This window comes from Stegostoma tigrinum, chromosome 15, assembly GCF_030684315.1.
Source record: "Stegostoma tigrinum isolate sSteTig4 chromosome 15, sSteTig4.hap1, whole genome shotgun sequence".
Classification (NCBI taxonomy): domain Eukaryota; kingdom Metazoa; phylum Chordata; class Chondrichthyes; order Orectolobiformes; family Stegostomatidae; genus Stegostoma; species Stegostoma tigrinum.
In genome coordinates, this window is record NC_081368.1 from 20,230,182 (window position 1) to 20,247,192 (window position 17,011).

Below are 17,011 nucleotides of genomic sequence, written 5' to 3' on the forward strand. Positions count from 1 at the left end.
ATGCAGAGGGTAATGCAGAGGGGAACGAGCTGCCGGAGGAAGTGATGGAAACAGGTACAATTACAGCATTTAAAAGGCACCTGTATGGGTATATGAACAGGAAGGATTTAGAGGGATATGGGCCAAATGCTGCCAAATGAGATTTGGTCAGACTGGGATGTCTGGTCAGTATGAATGAATTGAACTGAAAGGTCTGTTCCCGTGCTGTATGACTCTATGACTCAGAGTGGGAAAAAAAATTCTATAGGCTCAAGATCCTCTGAGAAAGAACATACCTCCTCACTCTCCCTTAATTTTAAATCATGTCCTTAGTTCTAGTCTCTCGCACAAGAGGAAATATCTTTTCAGCACCCACTCAGTCAAATCCCCTGAGGATCTTGTGTGTGTCAATAAGATCACGTCTCACTCTTCTAAACTACAATGAATATCAGCCCAATTTGTGCAAACCTTCGTCATAACATACTAAACCCAGGAATCAGTCTAATTAATATTCAGTGAACGAATCTTTGCTTATATAGCACTTAAAAAAATACAATGGTCCATTTCTTCAAATTGACTCTTACATATCTATTATTTCCTCATTATTACTGTAAACTGTTATATTTGTTGAAGCATTTTTGTCTAGCATTCATCTGGACAATAAGAAGAATGCCAGTTTTCATAATTTACTGGAGTGGTCTGTTGGGAATTGCACCTCACAGTTCCTGGAGTCATCACAAATGTGCAAAGTTTTGTGAAACTATCCAAAGTCCCCAGTTTACTGACTGATGATCGCAGGCCAAAAATAACATTCACCCAGGCTTTCGTACTTAACAATAAAACAGCAATTTATTGCAAAGATTGTTTTTAACTAATGGCAGGCAAGAAACATGACTTGCTAACTAATATGTTTCCATATTTTCAACTCTACCCCTTTCATATTCTCCTTTCCACAAACAGACACACAAAGTGTAAAAGGGTGTGGAAATTAAGGGTGGGGAAGGGAGGTAATCAGGGAAACACTGCTCAATGGCACCAAGTTGGACCACTAGGTTATTTTCTTTTAGGTTCTTCTAATTCCATTTTGGTTCTCTGCAGATAACCCAAGGTTGCTTGCACACTGATGCTCTCTTTCATTCACTGATTGGGAATTTGGCCCTTTCAACATCACTCAAGTGATTATCATTTTTTCAACAAGGGAATTGCAGAAAAAAGTCAGTGGAAGACAATTAGCTGTTACCACAGACTTTGTGGTATATTACATCAAGGGGGAGAGAGAGAGGCAGAGAGAAAGAGAGAGAGAGATAGAGAGACAGAGATTGTTAATGTTTTCCCTTTGCAGGTTTTGCAGATATTTCTCTGTTGTCCTGGTCCCAAACAAGGTATCACCTGGTCAGGTAGCAATAAAACAATTGGCGTCAAACAATTGTTTCCACATTTAGAACCAATCAGCTCCGTAGAGTCTGCATTTGCTCTCATTGCTCCAAGAAAAATCAATATTATATACAATTCACAATGAGTCCAATACTTTTTTTAAACTGCAGCCATCTCTTTGCAGTCTTCTTGGTTTAAATCTTCCTTTTACTTAGCATATGTACTTTTTATATATTGTCAAAGCAAATGACATTTTAATACTGTATGAGAAAAGATTGCTGATCAGTTGGCAAATGGACATTGGTTGGAAGAGATTGTCAAGGAAAATGCATCTATTAAATGATGACCGACAATTACCTGACATATTTTGCTTGAATTTAAATCAAATTAAAGCAAGGTTTGGCAGTTAACTGTCAGTCAGCATCTAACTAGTGCGTTTTCCATGACAATGGCTCTTCCAATCAGAATCCACTTAAAAACGATTCATCACCTTCCTCTCATACAGTTTAAAATATTGTTCCCCTTTACATTGGCATTCTTGTAAATCTTCCGCTGAGGGGAAGATAATAAGCTTTGATAAAACACCTTTTTTTAGCAACACTCGTATCACCAAATGACAATTTTCTCATTGCTACATCTTACCAAATTTATTCACATTCTTTCATTACTACCACTTCTTTTTAAACTGGTTACTTTTAAAAGTTTTCATTTCCTACATTTTCCCATTTCCATAAATTCTCAGACCAGATGTGTAGTCTCTTCCCTACATTTGCTGACGACTACTCTATGTAAAGAGTGATTCGTAACACAACCCACTGCCTTCTCTCCCAAATTCTACTAGGTTGTACCCTACCAACCACTCCCTTAGAAATTATCTCTATTTTTGCATGAATTGCAAACTGTTTCCCATTGCTCATTGCAATTCATATGGCTACATAGAAATTCCTGCACTTCTGGATCACCCAGGGGAGTTTGTGTTAATGGCAAACTGGACTTGCAGCTTCTCTAAATCTAAACAAATTACCATTTTGCAATATAGCTCACATGGAGTTGTTGCATGTGATCAGCTTAATCACTTATTCGGCTCCTCTTCTCATTAAATATAGAACTGACACTGAAAAATAAGTTATGGTACTGTTCCAAACTAATCCAGCAATTCAAGTAGCTTGCCTGATAAAGAATGAATACCTAGGATGGAGTTTCAGGTTTCAGTGGAATTGGGGATTTGAACGACAAACCAACAGGTTCTGAGTTCTGTCTGAAGCTCCTCCGATGGCTTAGTTGGTAAAAGCATTGTTCAACTTAGCCGGAGTGATGAGTAGGTGCTAGGTCTCGTTCTCAGTCTATAGTGAGTTGACAGATCTCACTGAAGGAGGTATTGATACAACTGGCCTCACTATCAATGGGTTATGGAAGGAAAAATCATATAAGATTTTAATTCCAGTTTCAACCCAAGAACAATAAAAATCAGAGCAGAAAAATACAATGCTGATCTGTTTAATGGCTCAAGTTCACTTTCCCACTGGCCACCCTCAACTCTGCTGCAGATACAAATCTACCTAGCCTTGAATATATTCAATGACTCAATCTCCATTGCTGTTGAGGGTACAGAACTTCAAAGGTTAATGATGCTCTAAGTGAATAAATTCCTCTTCAACCCACTCTTAAATGGGATACTCTTATTTTGAAATTGTGTCTCCAATGACAGATCTGTTTTAAGTTCCATACCCTCTTCCACATGAACTAAACATTTAGGTATGGAATACTTCCTTGTCTCATGCATGAGCCTATACAATGATTCCCTCATGAGGAGAAACATCCTCTTAACATCTCCCTTGTCAAATTCACCTCACAATCTTTTATGTGTCAGTAACATCATCTTTCATTCTAAGCTCCAATTGGTCTTACAAAGCATGGCTGTGAAGATTGAACAAGGTCATAAACAGGCATGGTTGTGGTACTCCTGTGCTAATCAGTTGAAGTAATGGTGGTCCCTTGAAACAAGTCAGTAAAAGAGGCAGATGGGACAAAAATTTAAATCTGATCTGTCATAGGAGCCTAGGAATAAGATGATTACCTTCGAATCATTTCTAATTCAACTGAAATCTGTACCAAGTATCTGTTTGAAATTTTTGCTGGTCATCATAGTCTGGACCGACACTATCCAAGATATTTACATCATAAATAAATTGAACAAGGAATTCAGGGAAAATCTCTTTACCCAGGCAGTGATGGGAAGGTGGAGGTTGGCACTTAATAGGATGGTTAAGGTGACGAGCACAGATGCAGTTAATTAAAAGCTAGATAAGAACGCAATGAAGAAATGAACAGAAGGAGTAGTTAAAGTTCAATGAAAAGAGGTGGGAGGAGGCTCATGTACAGAATAATAGTATGACAGATATACTGAACTGAATAATCTGCTACCTGCTGTAGATTTTATATAATGAAGGCCTTTAGTTTTAATGCCGATACTGAAGTCTATTTTTAAAGTTTATTTAAATAATTATAGAGATATGACAACGAAGCTGCTTACTTGCCTACATTTTGGAACCGTGTACAAGTACAAAAGCTCATTTATTTACAAGCCTGATGTGTACGAGTTACAGCACTCAGTTTTAATTAGAATGCATTTTGTACGTCAAATACCTTTCACATCAATAACATATTTTTCCTGTATAGACTACAATCAGTTCATGTAACTCTTCTTTTATCTGCATTATCTTATAAGCAGTGCATTCTGTTCATTCAGAGGTGTGTGACCCAAATATTAATCAAACGCAATAATCCTTAAATAGGGCTAATTTTTATAGTGACAAAATATGTCAAGTTCAGACAAAATAAGTTCCTTCCTATTTTCCTGTGGATTCTTACTGAATGGCTGCTTACACAAAAATCTGACTGCAAATATATGGTAGTACAGTGAGCCCACCTCTATGAATAAATGTAATTGCTACTATTGACTTGAGCCACGCAGTCTGAGAAAATGTAAGCCCAATGTGTCTGAAATTAGTTGATCATCCCAAGTGTTGGAACGGAGACAGCAGTTAGTTAAGGTTAAGGTTAGGATTAGATAACGTCCCAGAAGTTGGGTATAAATCAGGCATCATGTCCAATATTCCTAACTGCTATCCAGTGACTCTGTTGGAAATTATACCCCGTTGCCAAATCAGCTGTTATCATTCACCATGGCTCACAGCCAAACATTGGTCATTTTGACAATACCTTGAATAACAACTGGTGCCAAAGTAAATATCTCACCACAACCAACAGTCGGTGAGGGGGGGGGGGGGGGGGGCAGTCAGGTATACCAGTAACTTATGCTGAAAAGTACTTGTGTGTTCATTTTTGTATTTATTTATCCTTGTCTTCACACCCACTTTGTTTCAATGGGTGCATGATGCCTACATGATGGACAGGTGATTCAATGTTTTTCTAATAGGCAGATGCAATCTACTTTTTTCTCAAAACAGACTTCCATTCGTTGCTCACATGAAGCAGAGAATGCCAGTTCAGAGATGAAGCGTCTAGGCCTGAAACGTCAGCTTTTGTGCTCCTGAGATGCTGCTTGGCCTGCTGTGTTCATCCAGCTCCACACTTTGTTATCTCAGTTCAGAGAAGGTTTACTTTACAAGGCACTTTACAGTCTCCTTGTATTGGACCAGGTCGAGCAACCAGGAGTCTTGGAACATTGTGAGACAGTAAGAACTGCCAATGCTGGAGTCAGAGGTAACAGTGTGGAGCTGGAGGAACACAGCAGGCCAGGCAGCATCAGTGGAACAGGAAAGTTAACGTTTCAGGTCTGGTCCCTTCTTCAGAAAATGAAGAAGGGTCCCGAGGCAAAACGTCAACTTTCCTCCCCCTCTTTGAAAACTGAGACGTTTCAACAGTGTCTTGCACCAGGTCTCCAATTCAATGTGGTCCTGAAATTCACATGTTCCTGCAAAGTGCTGCCATGAGCTCAGCAACTAAATTGGTGCTGAGTTCAGTCAGTGACTGCTCAACAGAAAGCTGAACCCCACATCCAGTTGCAATGTACGTTTCAAGAGCGGACTCCCTCCGCTACTGCCAGTGGGTCAAATCAAGCCTGAGCTTCGAATTTGACACAAGAGTCTGCGTTAGTTTCAGGCTGAAAGGGCAAAACCGTACGTTCTGACCAGCTTCCTCAGCACATCAGTACTGAGATACACAATTCACATTTAACATGCGACGATTGTTTTAAAAATGATTAATTTTAAATTAAGCTTAATTTGCATCATATTGTTCGGGGGGCACAGTCTTCCGCGTGCGGTTTTATTTTCAAAATTGTTCATTTTTGAAGAGAAAACACCATAAAGCTGTAAACCATTATTTTGCAATTCCCTTGATCAAGCTGATTGCTGTAGGGTAGATATTCGAGATGATGAACATTAATAGCAGCAACAATCCTTGAAGCTCAAGTTACATGGGCTTTTTTTGAAGAGAAACCTTTTGCACGTTTGTAAAGACAAGGCATGTCTATGTTCCCCGAATACAGAGGGGCCAAAATGTGACTGAATAATTTTAAAAGCGAGTAACATTTACACACACGCGCGCACACCTCCCCAGCCACTCACCGCTTGGACAAGATCAGCAGCCAGAGAGCCTAGCACCACAAGCAAGATCCTGAAAGAAAAAGCAGTTCGTTTTTTTTTAGTAAAGAGGCACCATTCTGCGCCAGCAGTTGCTAAGACCCGACACGAAGGGTCTGATATCACAGTCACAAGTGCGGTCGCGTTTTCTGCTGCAGTGTCTTCAGTAACAATCCGACACTAAATTCACTCTAAGGCTGAGAGTTCCTCACTCACCAATCGGTCATCCTGGTGGGTTTGTTCTGCTACAAATCAGCGGTACTCTGGGCAATTTCACAATTGGGCTTCAGGTCTCTTTCTCTGTGTCATTGAAAGACCACTGGAAGATCACCGCCTTCGGGAGAGAGTGGGGTAGGGGGGAGGGAGGGAGAGAGGGAGAGAGAGAGAGAGAGTGAGTGAGAAGATTGAAAATGCAAACAACAGGAAAATAATCGGTGCGTTAAAGAATGAACACTACCCTCGTGTTTTTATTCTTAGGAACGGAGGAGATGCAGGCGGCTTTGAGAACTCAACTGAGGGTAATCCCTGTTCGCTCTCCTTCAATCTGATCCATAAAAGCCGAGGATAGGTGCGAGGGGCAAGGGGTGGAGTTTTCAGAGCCCTTGGTCATAAAAGCCCCACTCCAATTAACCCCCTCCCGATCAATAATACTACAAGCTTCCCAGAGGAAAAAAATAACACAGGCAAGTGCATTTATAGCAGGATCTGAATCACGCCACCAGGCTGACTAAGTGATTTAAATGAAGCGATGTGACAATATACATGAAACACGATACTCACTCTCTGCTCCTTTTTAACATTTTGCACCGACGTGCTTGTTTACCCCTTAATTCACCGGAGTGTACAGTGATGTCTCTCAATCCCTTTCGCAAGCGCGGTTTGCATTCATAACCGCTAAAGTAAAATAGTTCCTCAAAGAAAGTTTGCTAACTTTTCCACTCCTCCTCTTTCACGTTTTTTGGGGAAAAAGGAAAAAGGCTGAGACGAAAGGAAACAATAGGAGGGGTCAGGGCGGGTGGGGCGTGGCGGTAGTTCCCATTGGAGGTGCTTAGATTTATTGGTCTCGGCTCCCCCCACCAACTCTGAACGTAGCAGGTTAAAGCCATTCTCATTTTTCCCCCATTGCGAAGTGGTACATTTTGTATAGGAAGTAGTTCTGTCGGATTGTGGCGATTAGAGGGAGAGCGAGGAGACTGTTCCTGGGCTGTTAGATAGAGGGGTGAGAGTGATACTGTAACTGACTATTGCGCTCTCCCTCTCTCTGTCTCTCTCTCTCTGTCTTTTTCATTCACACTTCCTTACACACACACACACACACACACACACACACAGGCTATAGCAGCACGTTCTCAGTCAATCTCTCCCCACCCCCCCGCCTCCAGCTCTCTCTTTGCGGAATATTATTCCTTCTCTCTCTATTTCCGAATAGAACATGTGTGGATGTGCAATTTCAAACAGTTGATCATAGAGGAGAGCCTGAGAAAAAATGAGGCTTGAATATTCCTCCATCGACCAACTTAGTGCTCGGATATTTTTGCTGCTATCGGCTCTAACAGTTTTGGTGCAGAACTCCGAGGCAGCGGTGAGTATTACGTTTTAATGTGTTCTTTCAGGTTCGTTTTTCCCCTTTGGGGTTGTTCTTCCAACAATCATTACGTTGAGACAACTAAGCAGTCGAGAGCGGCGGCCAGAAAAAAAAAGTTGTTTTCATTGAAACATAACTGCAGCTGCAGATTTGTAGTCGCTATTTTTGTTACGGGCTGCCGGAGATGTGTTAAGGGTCGCTGTCTTTGAGTGCAAGACCGGTGTGATTAGGACTGGGGCAGTGAGCTGTGCCTCTGGCATTCTCTGAAGAACGTTAATATTGCCGTCTTACTTGTGGCAACTTGTAACAGTGGCTGGGAACTGAGTACCAGCATTATCAGCCGGCCCAGCTCTCGGTATTTTGTCTACGCCTACACTCTTCCCCCCGATTTGAGAATAAAACCCTGTGTACACTTTCATCTAAAGTTAAAATCGGTACACAAACTTTTCAGCAAAGTGTTTTGGGGAAGAGACGGTTCTGTTAGGTGCTAAGCGACAATTAACCTCTGCATTTCACGATTGCTATTTCCATTGCTTTGCCCCCCACTCCCAAAATGTTTTACGCAAAGGTACGATTGACAAAAGATTCCTCTCCCTCGTCTCTACACCCATCACGGTGCTCGGTGTGCCGGCTGCCTGCGCGGTCTCTAAACGGAGCGATGCATCCAGTCGTAGCACCAGCAACTTACATTTGTATAACGCCTTTGATGTAGTTAAAAAGGAGCCAGGACGCTTGTCAGCAGTGCTAGCAAACACAGTCTGACACTGAGCAGCCGAGGGAGATGGCCTCAGCTTGACCGAAGAGGTGCATCTTAAGGAGCATCTTAAAAGTGGAAGGAGAACTGGAGAAGTAGAAAGGTTTACTGAGCTCTTGACAGCTGAAGGCTTGGCCAGCAACCATGGTGCAGTAAACTGAGGGTGCTCAGGAGTCCAGAACTTGTAGAGCACAGAATTCTCAGCAGAGTCTTATTGCTGGAGGAGATTGCAGAGATGAGGGAGGTGAATCCCTGGAGAGATTTGAAAATAACAGTGATTCTTTATAAAATGCATGCATTGTTCAGCAGTGTACCAAGGCGACAGGTGACTGGGACTAGGCGTGAGTCAGCGTGGATAGCTAAATTTTGGATTGCTTCGAGTCTAGTGAGGAAAGAACATAGGAGACCAGTTAGTAGTGCATTGGAATAGTCAGATCCAGACTAACAAATGTAAAGCTTTCAGGAGCAGATGACCTGAGGCAGAGGTGGCATATAATAGTATTAAACAGCTAGAAATAGGCATTACACAGTACTGCTGAAATGTGCTCGGAAACTCATCATAGTGTCAGATAAGGCTGCATGATTGAAAATAATTACTCAGCAATTTCGAGGGGGTAGTCAGTGACAGAAAAAAAGAGATAATGCCTTTAGTTTTTCAAAAAATGAAGGAAATTTAGGCTTATTCCGCACTGGATGTCTCACAAACAATCCTGACAATGTGAATGGGCCATGTGCAGACATACAGTACTAAGACATAGAGGAGAGGAAAAGTTAGTTGCTGTAAAGTACTTTTGAACGTTAACTATATCAAAATTTTCACTGACTTTTGTTCTATTTGCAGTATTTTAGATCGTATAGCATTCCCCCCAGAACACAATATTGTATTTTGTGAAAATGCAATCAGCAGTAATGAACGGGTGATTAGAATTCTTTTCATAGCAGGAAGTTTTGCCAATGTATCTAAAGTGTAAAATATCCCAGACATCAACCAGTTTGTCAATCTTTGGTGCTAAGCAATGAGACGTTTTTGCAAATTAGTTGGAAATTGGAGTACTTTTTAAACCGATATAGTATAAAATGAAACAAATTAACATAGTGCGTTCCAAGTGTAAAGATTTGGATCAGTAAATGTATAAGTTGCTGCTAATGGGGCTTTTGTAGTGCAGTGACATTGTCCTTACCCTCAAAGCCAGTAAGTCCTAGGTTCAAGTCTTACCTGCTCCAGAGGTGTCCCATAACCTGTCTGAGTAGGTTTTTTTTTAACCTGTACATTGTTACTAAGCCTCTTAGGGAGGGAAAGTTGGGTGCAGTGAAAATGCTGTCAATGCAATATGGTCAATCCAGTGCTTTTACAGACGTGCAGCAGTTTTTTTGCTTTTCTGTAAACACAGGTGACATTAAATAGTTACGCATTACAAATCTTTGTTTGAGAATGGACTGGAATGCAATATTGTGTTCCCACCATCCGAGATAGTGAATATTCAGGGTGAAGAATTTTGGCATCTACATTGTGCTTGTTATTTGAATTCCTAACTCTTTAAGGTTATCTTTTACCTTCAGCTACAGGGTTACTATTGTTCAGAGATCAGTTGTGGGATCATTTTGAAATATTTATGGTGGCAGTTTTGATTGTGGAGGAATTGGAGGGAAAGAAGAAGTACAGTCCATTTAAGAAGAGGTCAGTTTTTCAATAGAAAGAGGTCATTAGTGTTGGCATATTTAAAAAAAACCCCACTGACTGGAGAGTGATAACGGGAACTGCAGATGCTGGAGAATCCAAGATAACAAAGTGTGGAGCTGGATGAACACAGCAGGCCAAGCAGCATCTCAGGAGCACAAAAGCTGACGTTTCGGGCCTGGACCTCTCTGATGAAGGGTCTAGGCCCGAAACGTCAGCTTTTGTGCTCCTGAGATGTTGCACCACTGACTTGAGAGTCTGGTTGACCCAGTTGGGCTAGTGTTACCAGTACATTGTAAAAACAACCACTCTTAATCAACAGACATTAAATTTGTCAAATGTTCATCTTCTGTAATGCTCTTAATTTATCAACTGAAATTGTTCTCACCATTAACAACAGGAGTAATGGACCTGTAGCCACTCATAACTTTGATTTAGTGCTATTCAAGAACAGCCAAACTGCTTCTGTGCTTTTGTCATATTAAAACACTTTAAGGCATTTTGTGGGAGCATAATCAGACAGAAGAAAATTTGGCACAATGCCAGGTGACACCAGGGCATGTGACCAAATCGTTGATCAGATGGGTGTTAAACAGCATTTAAAGAGGAGAGCGACACAGAATGTCAACTGTTTGGGGATATCAGCTCGGTGGGTAGCAGTCTCAGCTAAGAATCTGTGTTCAGTTCTCACTCCAATTCTTAAGCACAAAAAGTCCAACTGACACTCCAATGTGATACTGAGGGCACGCCACATCTCAAATGTGACATTAAATCAAGCATCCATCTGCTCTCTTGGATGGATGTGCAAGATACCCTGTTCGCCATTTTGAAGATGATTAGTGGAGTTTTCTCTCGTGTCCTGGCTTCTGTTTATCTCTTCATGAACATCGCAAAAGCATTATCTGACTATATTTCACAACACTCCGGAAAGGTGCATTCCAGTGAGAATGACCGACTTTAAGGGAAGCAAATACCATCCATGGCAAACAGCTTACGTTAAAGATAGTCTCAAATTGAATGAAAAAGCATATGATTCCTCAAAAAGTTGTGACAGGTCAAAAGGTTAGACAGAATGTGAAAAAAGGCAAAGAATAACTAAAAAGAAAATAAAGAGAGAAAACTTAGGGATTGACAGAAAACTAACCAGAAATATAAAAAAGATGAAAAGTCACATGACACCAGGTTAAAGTCCAACAGGTTTGTTTGAAATTGGACGTTTTCAGAGCATTGCCCCTTTATCAGGTGAAGACTTCATATCATTTCATTTCAAGCTTTGCTTAGTCAAAGATTGTTTGATGATTTCAATAACTCGAAAATTGGCCGTTTGAAACCTAAGTAATTTATGTAATTCCCCATTTCATCAATGTGCAATCCTGGTTATTGGACAGGTTTCTGCTGGCCATGCAGAAATACAGAAGTGAATGCTCTTAATGATTCCAGATATCAGGAATCATGATTTATGAATGAAGGTTAGGTAAGTTTGGTTAGGACAGGAGTGAGAAGGCTTTGATGGGACTGAGTTAAAGCATTCAGGATGATGGAAAAGAATTGGCACAATCAATTCAAGAACATTAGTCAAAATTGCTAAATGTTCAAATTTCAGATACCAAAGCTCAAACTTAAGATAATAATTGGGCAGTGCTGAGCAGAAGCAAGTTGAAAATGCAGAGGCTGATATAAACTTCCAGTGCAACTTGGCCAGTGGTTGCGAACTCAAATTGTCTGCCCTCAAAGTTGGCAATTGAGATGCATGCACAAATATGCCTGCACATGAGTGTGGGCAAAAATCTAAGAAAAACTAGACATAATCAAACAAGCAGAAAGTTGCATAGTAGAGGCCTAATCAAAGAGGACCTCCCTGGAAAAGCTTGCTGTGTTTAGCACGAGACAATAAAATTCGCAATGCTGTGACTCCAACCCAGAACTGTTGCACATCACCAGTTTACATCCCTTCATCATTTGCAACTGTGCCTTCCAGTCCCTTGGCCCTAAACTTTGGAATTCCATCCCTAAATCTATTTATTCTCTCTCCTTCATTGCTCCTTAAAACCTTCCTCTTTTATCAAGCTTGAATCCATCTGACCTGCTGTTTCCTTATTTTGTTCATTTTATTAGTCAGTGCATGGAGTATAGGAGTTGGGAGGTCATGTTGCAGCTATACAGGACATTGGTTAGGCCACTTTTGGAATACTACATTCGATCCTGGTCTCCTGCTATAGGAAGGATGTTGTGAAATTTGAAAAGAGTTCAGAAAAGATTTACAAGGATATTGCCAGGATTGGTGGCTTAGGCTTTAGGGAGAAGCGGAATAGACTGGGGCTATTTTCCCTGGCATGTCAGAGGCTGAGGGGTGACCTGATAGAGGTTTATAAAATCATGAGGGGAATGAATAGGGTGACTAGCCAAAGTCTTTTCCCTCAATTGGTGGAATCCAAAATTAGATGGCATGGGTTTAAGGTGAGAGGGGAAAGATTTAAAAGAGGCGTAAGGGGTAACTTTTTCATGCAGAGGGTGGTGCGTGTCTGAAATGAGTTGCCAGTGGAAGAGGTGGAGGCTGGTACAATTACAACATTTAAAAGGCATCTGGAAGGGTTTAGAGGGATATGGGCGAAATGTTGGCAAATGGGATTGGATTTATATAGGATTCCTGGTCAGATAAGTTGAACTGAAGGGTCTTCTTCCATGCTGTACAGTTGTATGACTCTATGACTCAATGATTGTGAATGCACTTGTGAAGAAGAAACCAAAGTGTACTGGAAATGCTTCGCAGGCCCAGCATCCTATATGGAGAGAGAAATAGAGTTGATGTTTTAGTACTGTGACTTTACATCAGAATTGGATAAAGTAGTGAATATAACTTTTTTTAAGTGAGTTCAGAGGCAGGGAAAGGTTGGAGAAAATAAAAGCCACTGTCTGGGACAGGGATGGAGAGCTGGAGCGATGATATGAGAAAAAAGATGATGATGTAAGGCAAAAAAAGTAATAAAAGATTGGTCCAAAGGAATTGTAAATAGGAAAAACAGAATCCTCACTAACAGCTGCATAAACAGCAAAGGGGAATTTATACTCTGTAATTATTGTACCCAACATTCAGTGCCAAAAAGGCTGTAAAGTGACCTGTCAAAGATGAGCTCCTCAGGCTCTTACTTCGAGCTTAAGTAGAGCAATACCAGATGTGTGAGGACCAAGAAGTCAAAGTGGGAATGAGACGGAAAATTTAAAATGACAGATGATTGGAAACTTGGGTTACACCTACAGACTGCAGGAAGCATTCACATTGTCTGCATTTGGCCTTCTGTTAGAGAGGAGATCACAGCATGAACACGTGAATACAGTGTACTAAATTGGAATCATTACAAGTAAATCACAAGATGGAATTGAATTCAATTCAGTGGCAACAAGGGTCTCACCTACAGGTTGGAGAAGCGGTGTGAGCCCCATGTTGCCTCCACTGGGAAGGGCTCAATGGAATTGAGTGCTTGTCCGGCATGTAATTGGCCAGCTTTGGGTCTTGTCTAGGTCTCCGGGCCCTGGGCACATAAATCCTGCCTGCTGAGATCTGCTGGCTTCTGACTGGCTGTGGTTCCAAAGCAGTGGGTACTGGCAGTACCGCACTCAGGAAGAGGCCTAGAATGGCTAAAGAACAAAGCCATTGGTCAATGAGCACAGAATAGGGATCACCAGAAGGGGAAAGCTGGCCGGGATAGTATAGTGTGGAGAAAGGACAGTGTGGCTTTGAGCAAGCATCCTACCGTCTTCCTAATTTCACGTTCCTAGTTCAAGCAATGAGTGTATTTGAAGAGTGACACCTTCCAACCCACCCCGTAACCTTATGCTTATTGATTACTTCACGTAGCTAGCCCTCTGATTGGTTACCCCAGTAGTGGATGAGGTGGCTAAACTGCAGCAATCGTTTCCTACTTAAGGGCTTCAATTAGCAACTGGACAAAAAGGCCATCCTTGAGACTCCCTGCCCCAAACTTAATCAGCTGGAGGCAGGTATCCACTGTGCACACCTCCTCCCCCCAGCCCACCTTCCCACATTCTCAATCAAATTGTTCACCTCTGCTTCCAAACCCACCACTTTGAGGGGCATTATGTTTTGCCCATAATTTTACCCAGAAGACACATTAGGAGCATTGGACAGTGAGAGGCAGGATGTAAGAGCTCAGTTGTAATATATCCTGACCTTGCATGGATGTTTTGTTCGAAAGTGAGAGACTGTTGGAGAGCAGACCAGGGTATCAAGGAGGGAAGCACCTCCAGAAAGAGCAGGAGTGTAGGACTCTGATCTGCCCCTTTATAACAAAGTGCTGCGTCAGGCAACAGGAACAGATGTGGGTACGAAAATGCAATTTTAGCCACGTGCATTAATTTGTATGGCACATGATATGCTTAAGGTCATCAAGCAATACTGGTAAAAATACTTTACAAGTGTTTATATTCTTAATAAACATCTCCCAACATCAAGTAACATAGACATGGTATAAATTATTCATACTGCATGTACTAATCAGGAAGCAGTCACTCAAATCTGGAATCCTAATTTGCCATATCTCAAGTGGTTAATAAATTAGATGACAGTGACTTGGTGAGTAAACACACGGCAGATGTAGTGTTTAGACCATTCAGACTAGAATGTCAAAATAGTACATTGCTAATTGCAAGATGTTAGGAGAAATTCGAAATGAAAAACTAGCAACTGAAGTTTGTAATCCCAACCATGATACAGATAACTTCTGGGAAAGAAATGATTGAACTAATGTGTTAGAAAAGGGAATGAGGATGTTTAAAATGTTAATCCATCACTAGTGAAAATAAAAACATTTGATACGAGTTATTTTTGGGAGCCAAGCACTTAAACTTGTTTTCATTACATTGATCTTAGTTCCAGTAAACAGGAACTTTTTGTTTTAGATTCAGGTTTTTAGTCTGGTTTGAAGGTTTTTCTAAGAAGGATGAAAGTTCATATGTAGGTACATGAAACTTGCAGTCTGAGCTTACACTCATAATTAAAGATAAACTGTTGAAATTCATGAAATCTTCAAAGGAAAAGCAGAGCTGCCCCTTTTCCATCTGTATGATCATGCAGGGAGCCGTTAGGGTCATGTTCTGATTCAATGCAACTAAGCCCTTATCTTGTTTCAGAGATAGTAGGAACTGCAGATGCTGGAGAATCTGAGATAACAAGGTGTAGAGCTGGATGAACACAGCAGGCCAAGCAGCATCAGAGGAACAGGAAGGCTGACGTTTTGGTTTTTTTAATGATAATCATGGTGTACATATCTGGATTCTTTTCTTGATCAGATTTTATGGTCTGTCATTCCCCTTGCTGATCATCTGACAATTTTACTAGCATGAGCATCAATGCCATAGCTTTCTTAATGGGATGCCAAGCGTGTATAAGAATTGACTATATCAAAAAAAATGTTTGCAGTATTTAAGATTAAAAGCTCCTTTCATCTCATTCTTCCTCAACTTTGAGATGAAAAGGTAAGAACCTCTTACCTAACATTTTGGTGTTCCTGCTTACATGGAATGTAGCTCCATTAAATACATGGATACTAAGGAAATAACTATTTGAGTTTTGCAGTGATCACCTACTGAGAGTACGATGTCTTTTGAGAGAAGGGGAATTTTCCAACTTCTCTTCATAGGGTGCTTTATACTTCATTCCATTTTCATGGACAGTAATATCCACAAACATCTTTACTCAGTAAACATTTTTAAATTTAATTCAAGAACTGGGAATCACTGCGTACGTCAGCATCTACTGCCAATCCCTGATTACCCTTGAGAAGCGAATGCAATTGGGCATTTAGTGGCCCATTTTGAAGGGTAGTTAAGAATCAACCCCAGTGCTGTGGACCTGGATACACAGGTAGACCGAACTGGGTCAAAATGACAGATTCTCTTCACTGAGTGACATTAAGGAGTCAGAAGGAATTTCTCTAACAATTTTGTGCTCATGTCACTGGAACATTAGTCCAGGCCTCTTGGATTATTAATCTAATAATTTAAACATTCTCATACCACACACACCCCTATGTGATCTCAGGCAATGAAATTTGGCAATCTTTTGAATCAAGCAGTGTCACAATTCAGCCCTTGATCCTAATCCAAGCATGTGTTAATGCCATGAGATTGATCTCAATCTGGTGCTCCTATTTCATCCTGACCTGAGCTTCTGACCCCATCTCCAACTTAACACCAACAATACCTACTTGCACTTCCATAATATTGAACATTTCCACTGTGCCTTGGCCCATCTGCTGTTGCTGAAACTCACTATTCCAATACATAACAAGATAGGCCAAGGCACAGTGGAAATGTTCAATATTATGGAAGTGCAAGTAGGTACTGTTGGTGTTAAGTTGGAGATGGGATCAGAAGCTCAGCTCAGGATGAAATAGGAGCAACAGATTGAGATCAATCTCATGCCATTAACACATGCTGCTTGGCCGGCTGTGTGCTATCTCGGGGCCTCCAATTTGCGCTGTCCATAGACTTTTGCTCATTCACAAGGTAACTGTCTGGAGCCAACCTTGTACCTCCTATTCTTCTTTCACTGCTCAGCTTTCTTTTGGCCCCAGGTCTGGCAATGCCTAGAATTCAGAATTCTCATCAATGTGTTCAAATTCCTCCTGACTTCACATCTCCCTGACTTTGGAACTTCGACCAGCTCCATACCTCTCCCGGAAAATTACATTCCTCCTGGTTTGTACAGTCCCAATTTCCATCACTTTGCTGATGACAGTTGTGCATTCATCTGCCAACGCACTAAGCTATGAAATTTCCTCCCTGAATAGCTTTGGCTGTCAGCCTTCTTCTTGAAGATGTTGTCTGAAACCTCCCTCCTTGAACAAGCTTTTGGTTACTTACAAGCTTCGGTGTTGACTAACAACATGCCATGGTAGTGTCTTGGAACATTTTACTATTTTAAACATAAATATAAATGTATATACTACTTGCTATTATTGTGATATTTGTCTAGATGTATCCTTTCTCAAATTATGGCTGCAATGTCCTTTTGA

The 17,011-nt window shown here is 41.0% G+C and overlaps 2 protein-coding genes across 5 annotated transcripts in view; one reads left to right on the forward strand and one right to left on the reverse strand.

The window, feature by feature from the left end:
- Positions 1–6,951, reverse strand: part of col4a6 (collagen, type IV, alpha 6) — a 393,865-nt gene extending 386,914 nt beyond the window's left edge. For 3 of the 4 annotated variants that reach the window (XM_059651363.1, XM_048544120.2, XM_059651362.1), the window contains exons 1-3: positions 6,741–6,951; positions 6,177–6,294; positions 5,946–5,994 (exon numbers count right to left, since the gene is read on the reverse strand). In XM_059651363.1, the coding sequence (XP_059507346.1) occupies positions 5,946–5,994; positions 6,177–6,187 (60 nt within the window). In that variant the 5' untranslated portion in view covers positions 6,188–6,294; positions 6,741–6,951. Of the gene's footprint in view, positions 1–5,945; positions 5,995–6,176; positions 6,295–6,417; positions 6,609–6,740 lie in introns of those variants that run through there. The other variant, XM_059651361.1, reaches the window with a different exon arrangement.
- Positions 6,952–7,043: 92 nt separating this feature from the next.
- col4a5 (collagen, type IV, alpha 5 (Alport syndrome)) overlaps positions 7,044–17,011 on the forward strand; it is a 251,011-nt gene continuing 241,043 nt past the window's right edge. The window contains exons 1-2 of the mRNA XM_059651364.1: positions 7,044–7,179; positions 7,390–7,542. Coding sequence (XP_059507347.1) covers positions 7,447–7,542 — 96 coding nt within the window. The 5' untranslated portion in view covers positions 7,044–7,179; positions 7,390–7,446. The remainder of the gene's footprint in view (positions 7,180–7,389; positions 7,543–17,011) is intronic.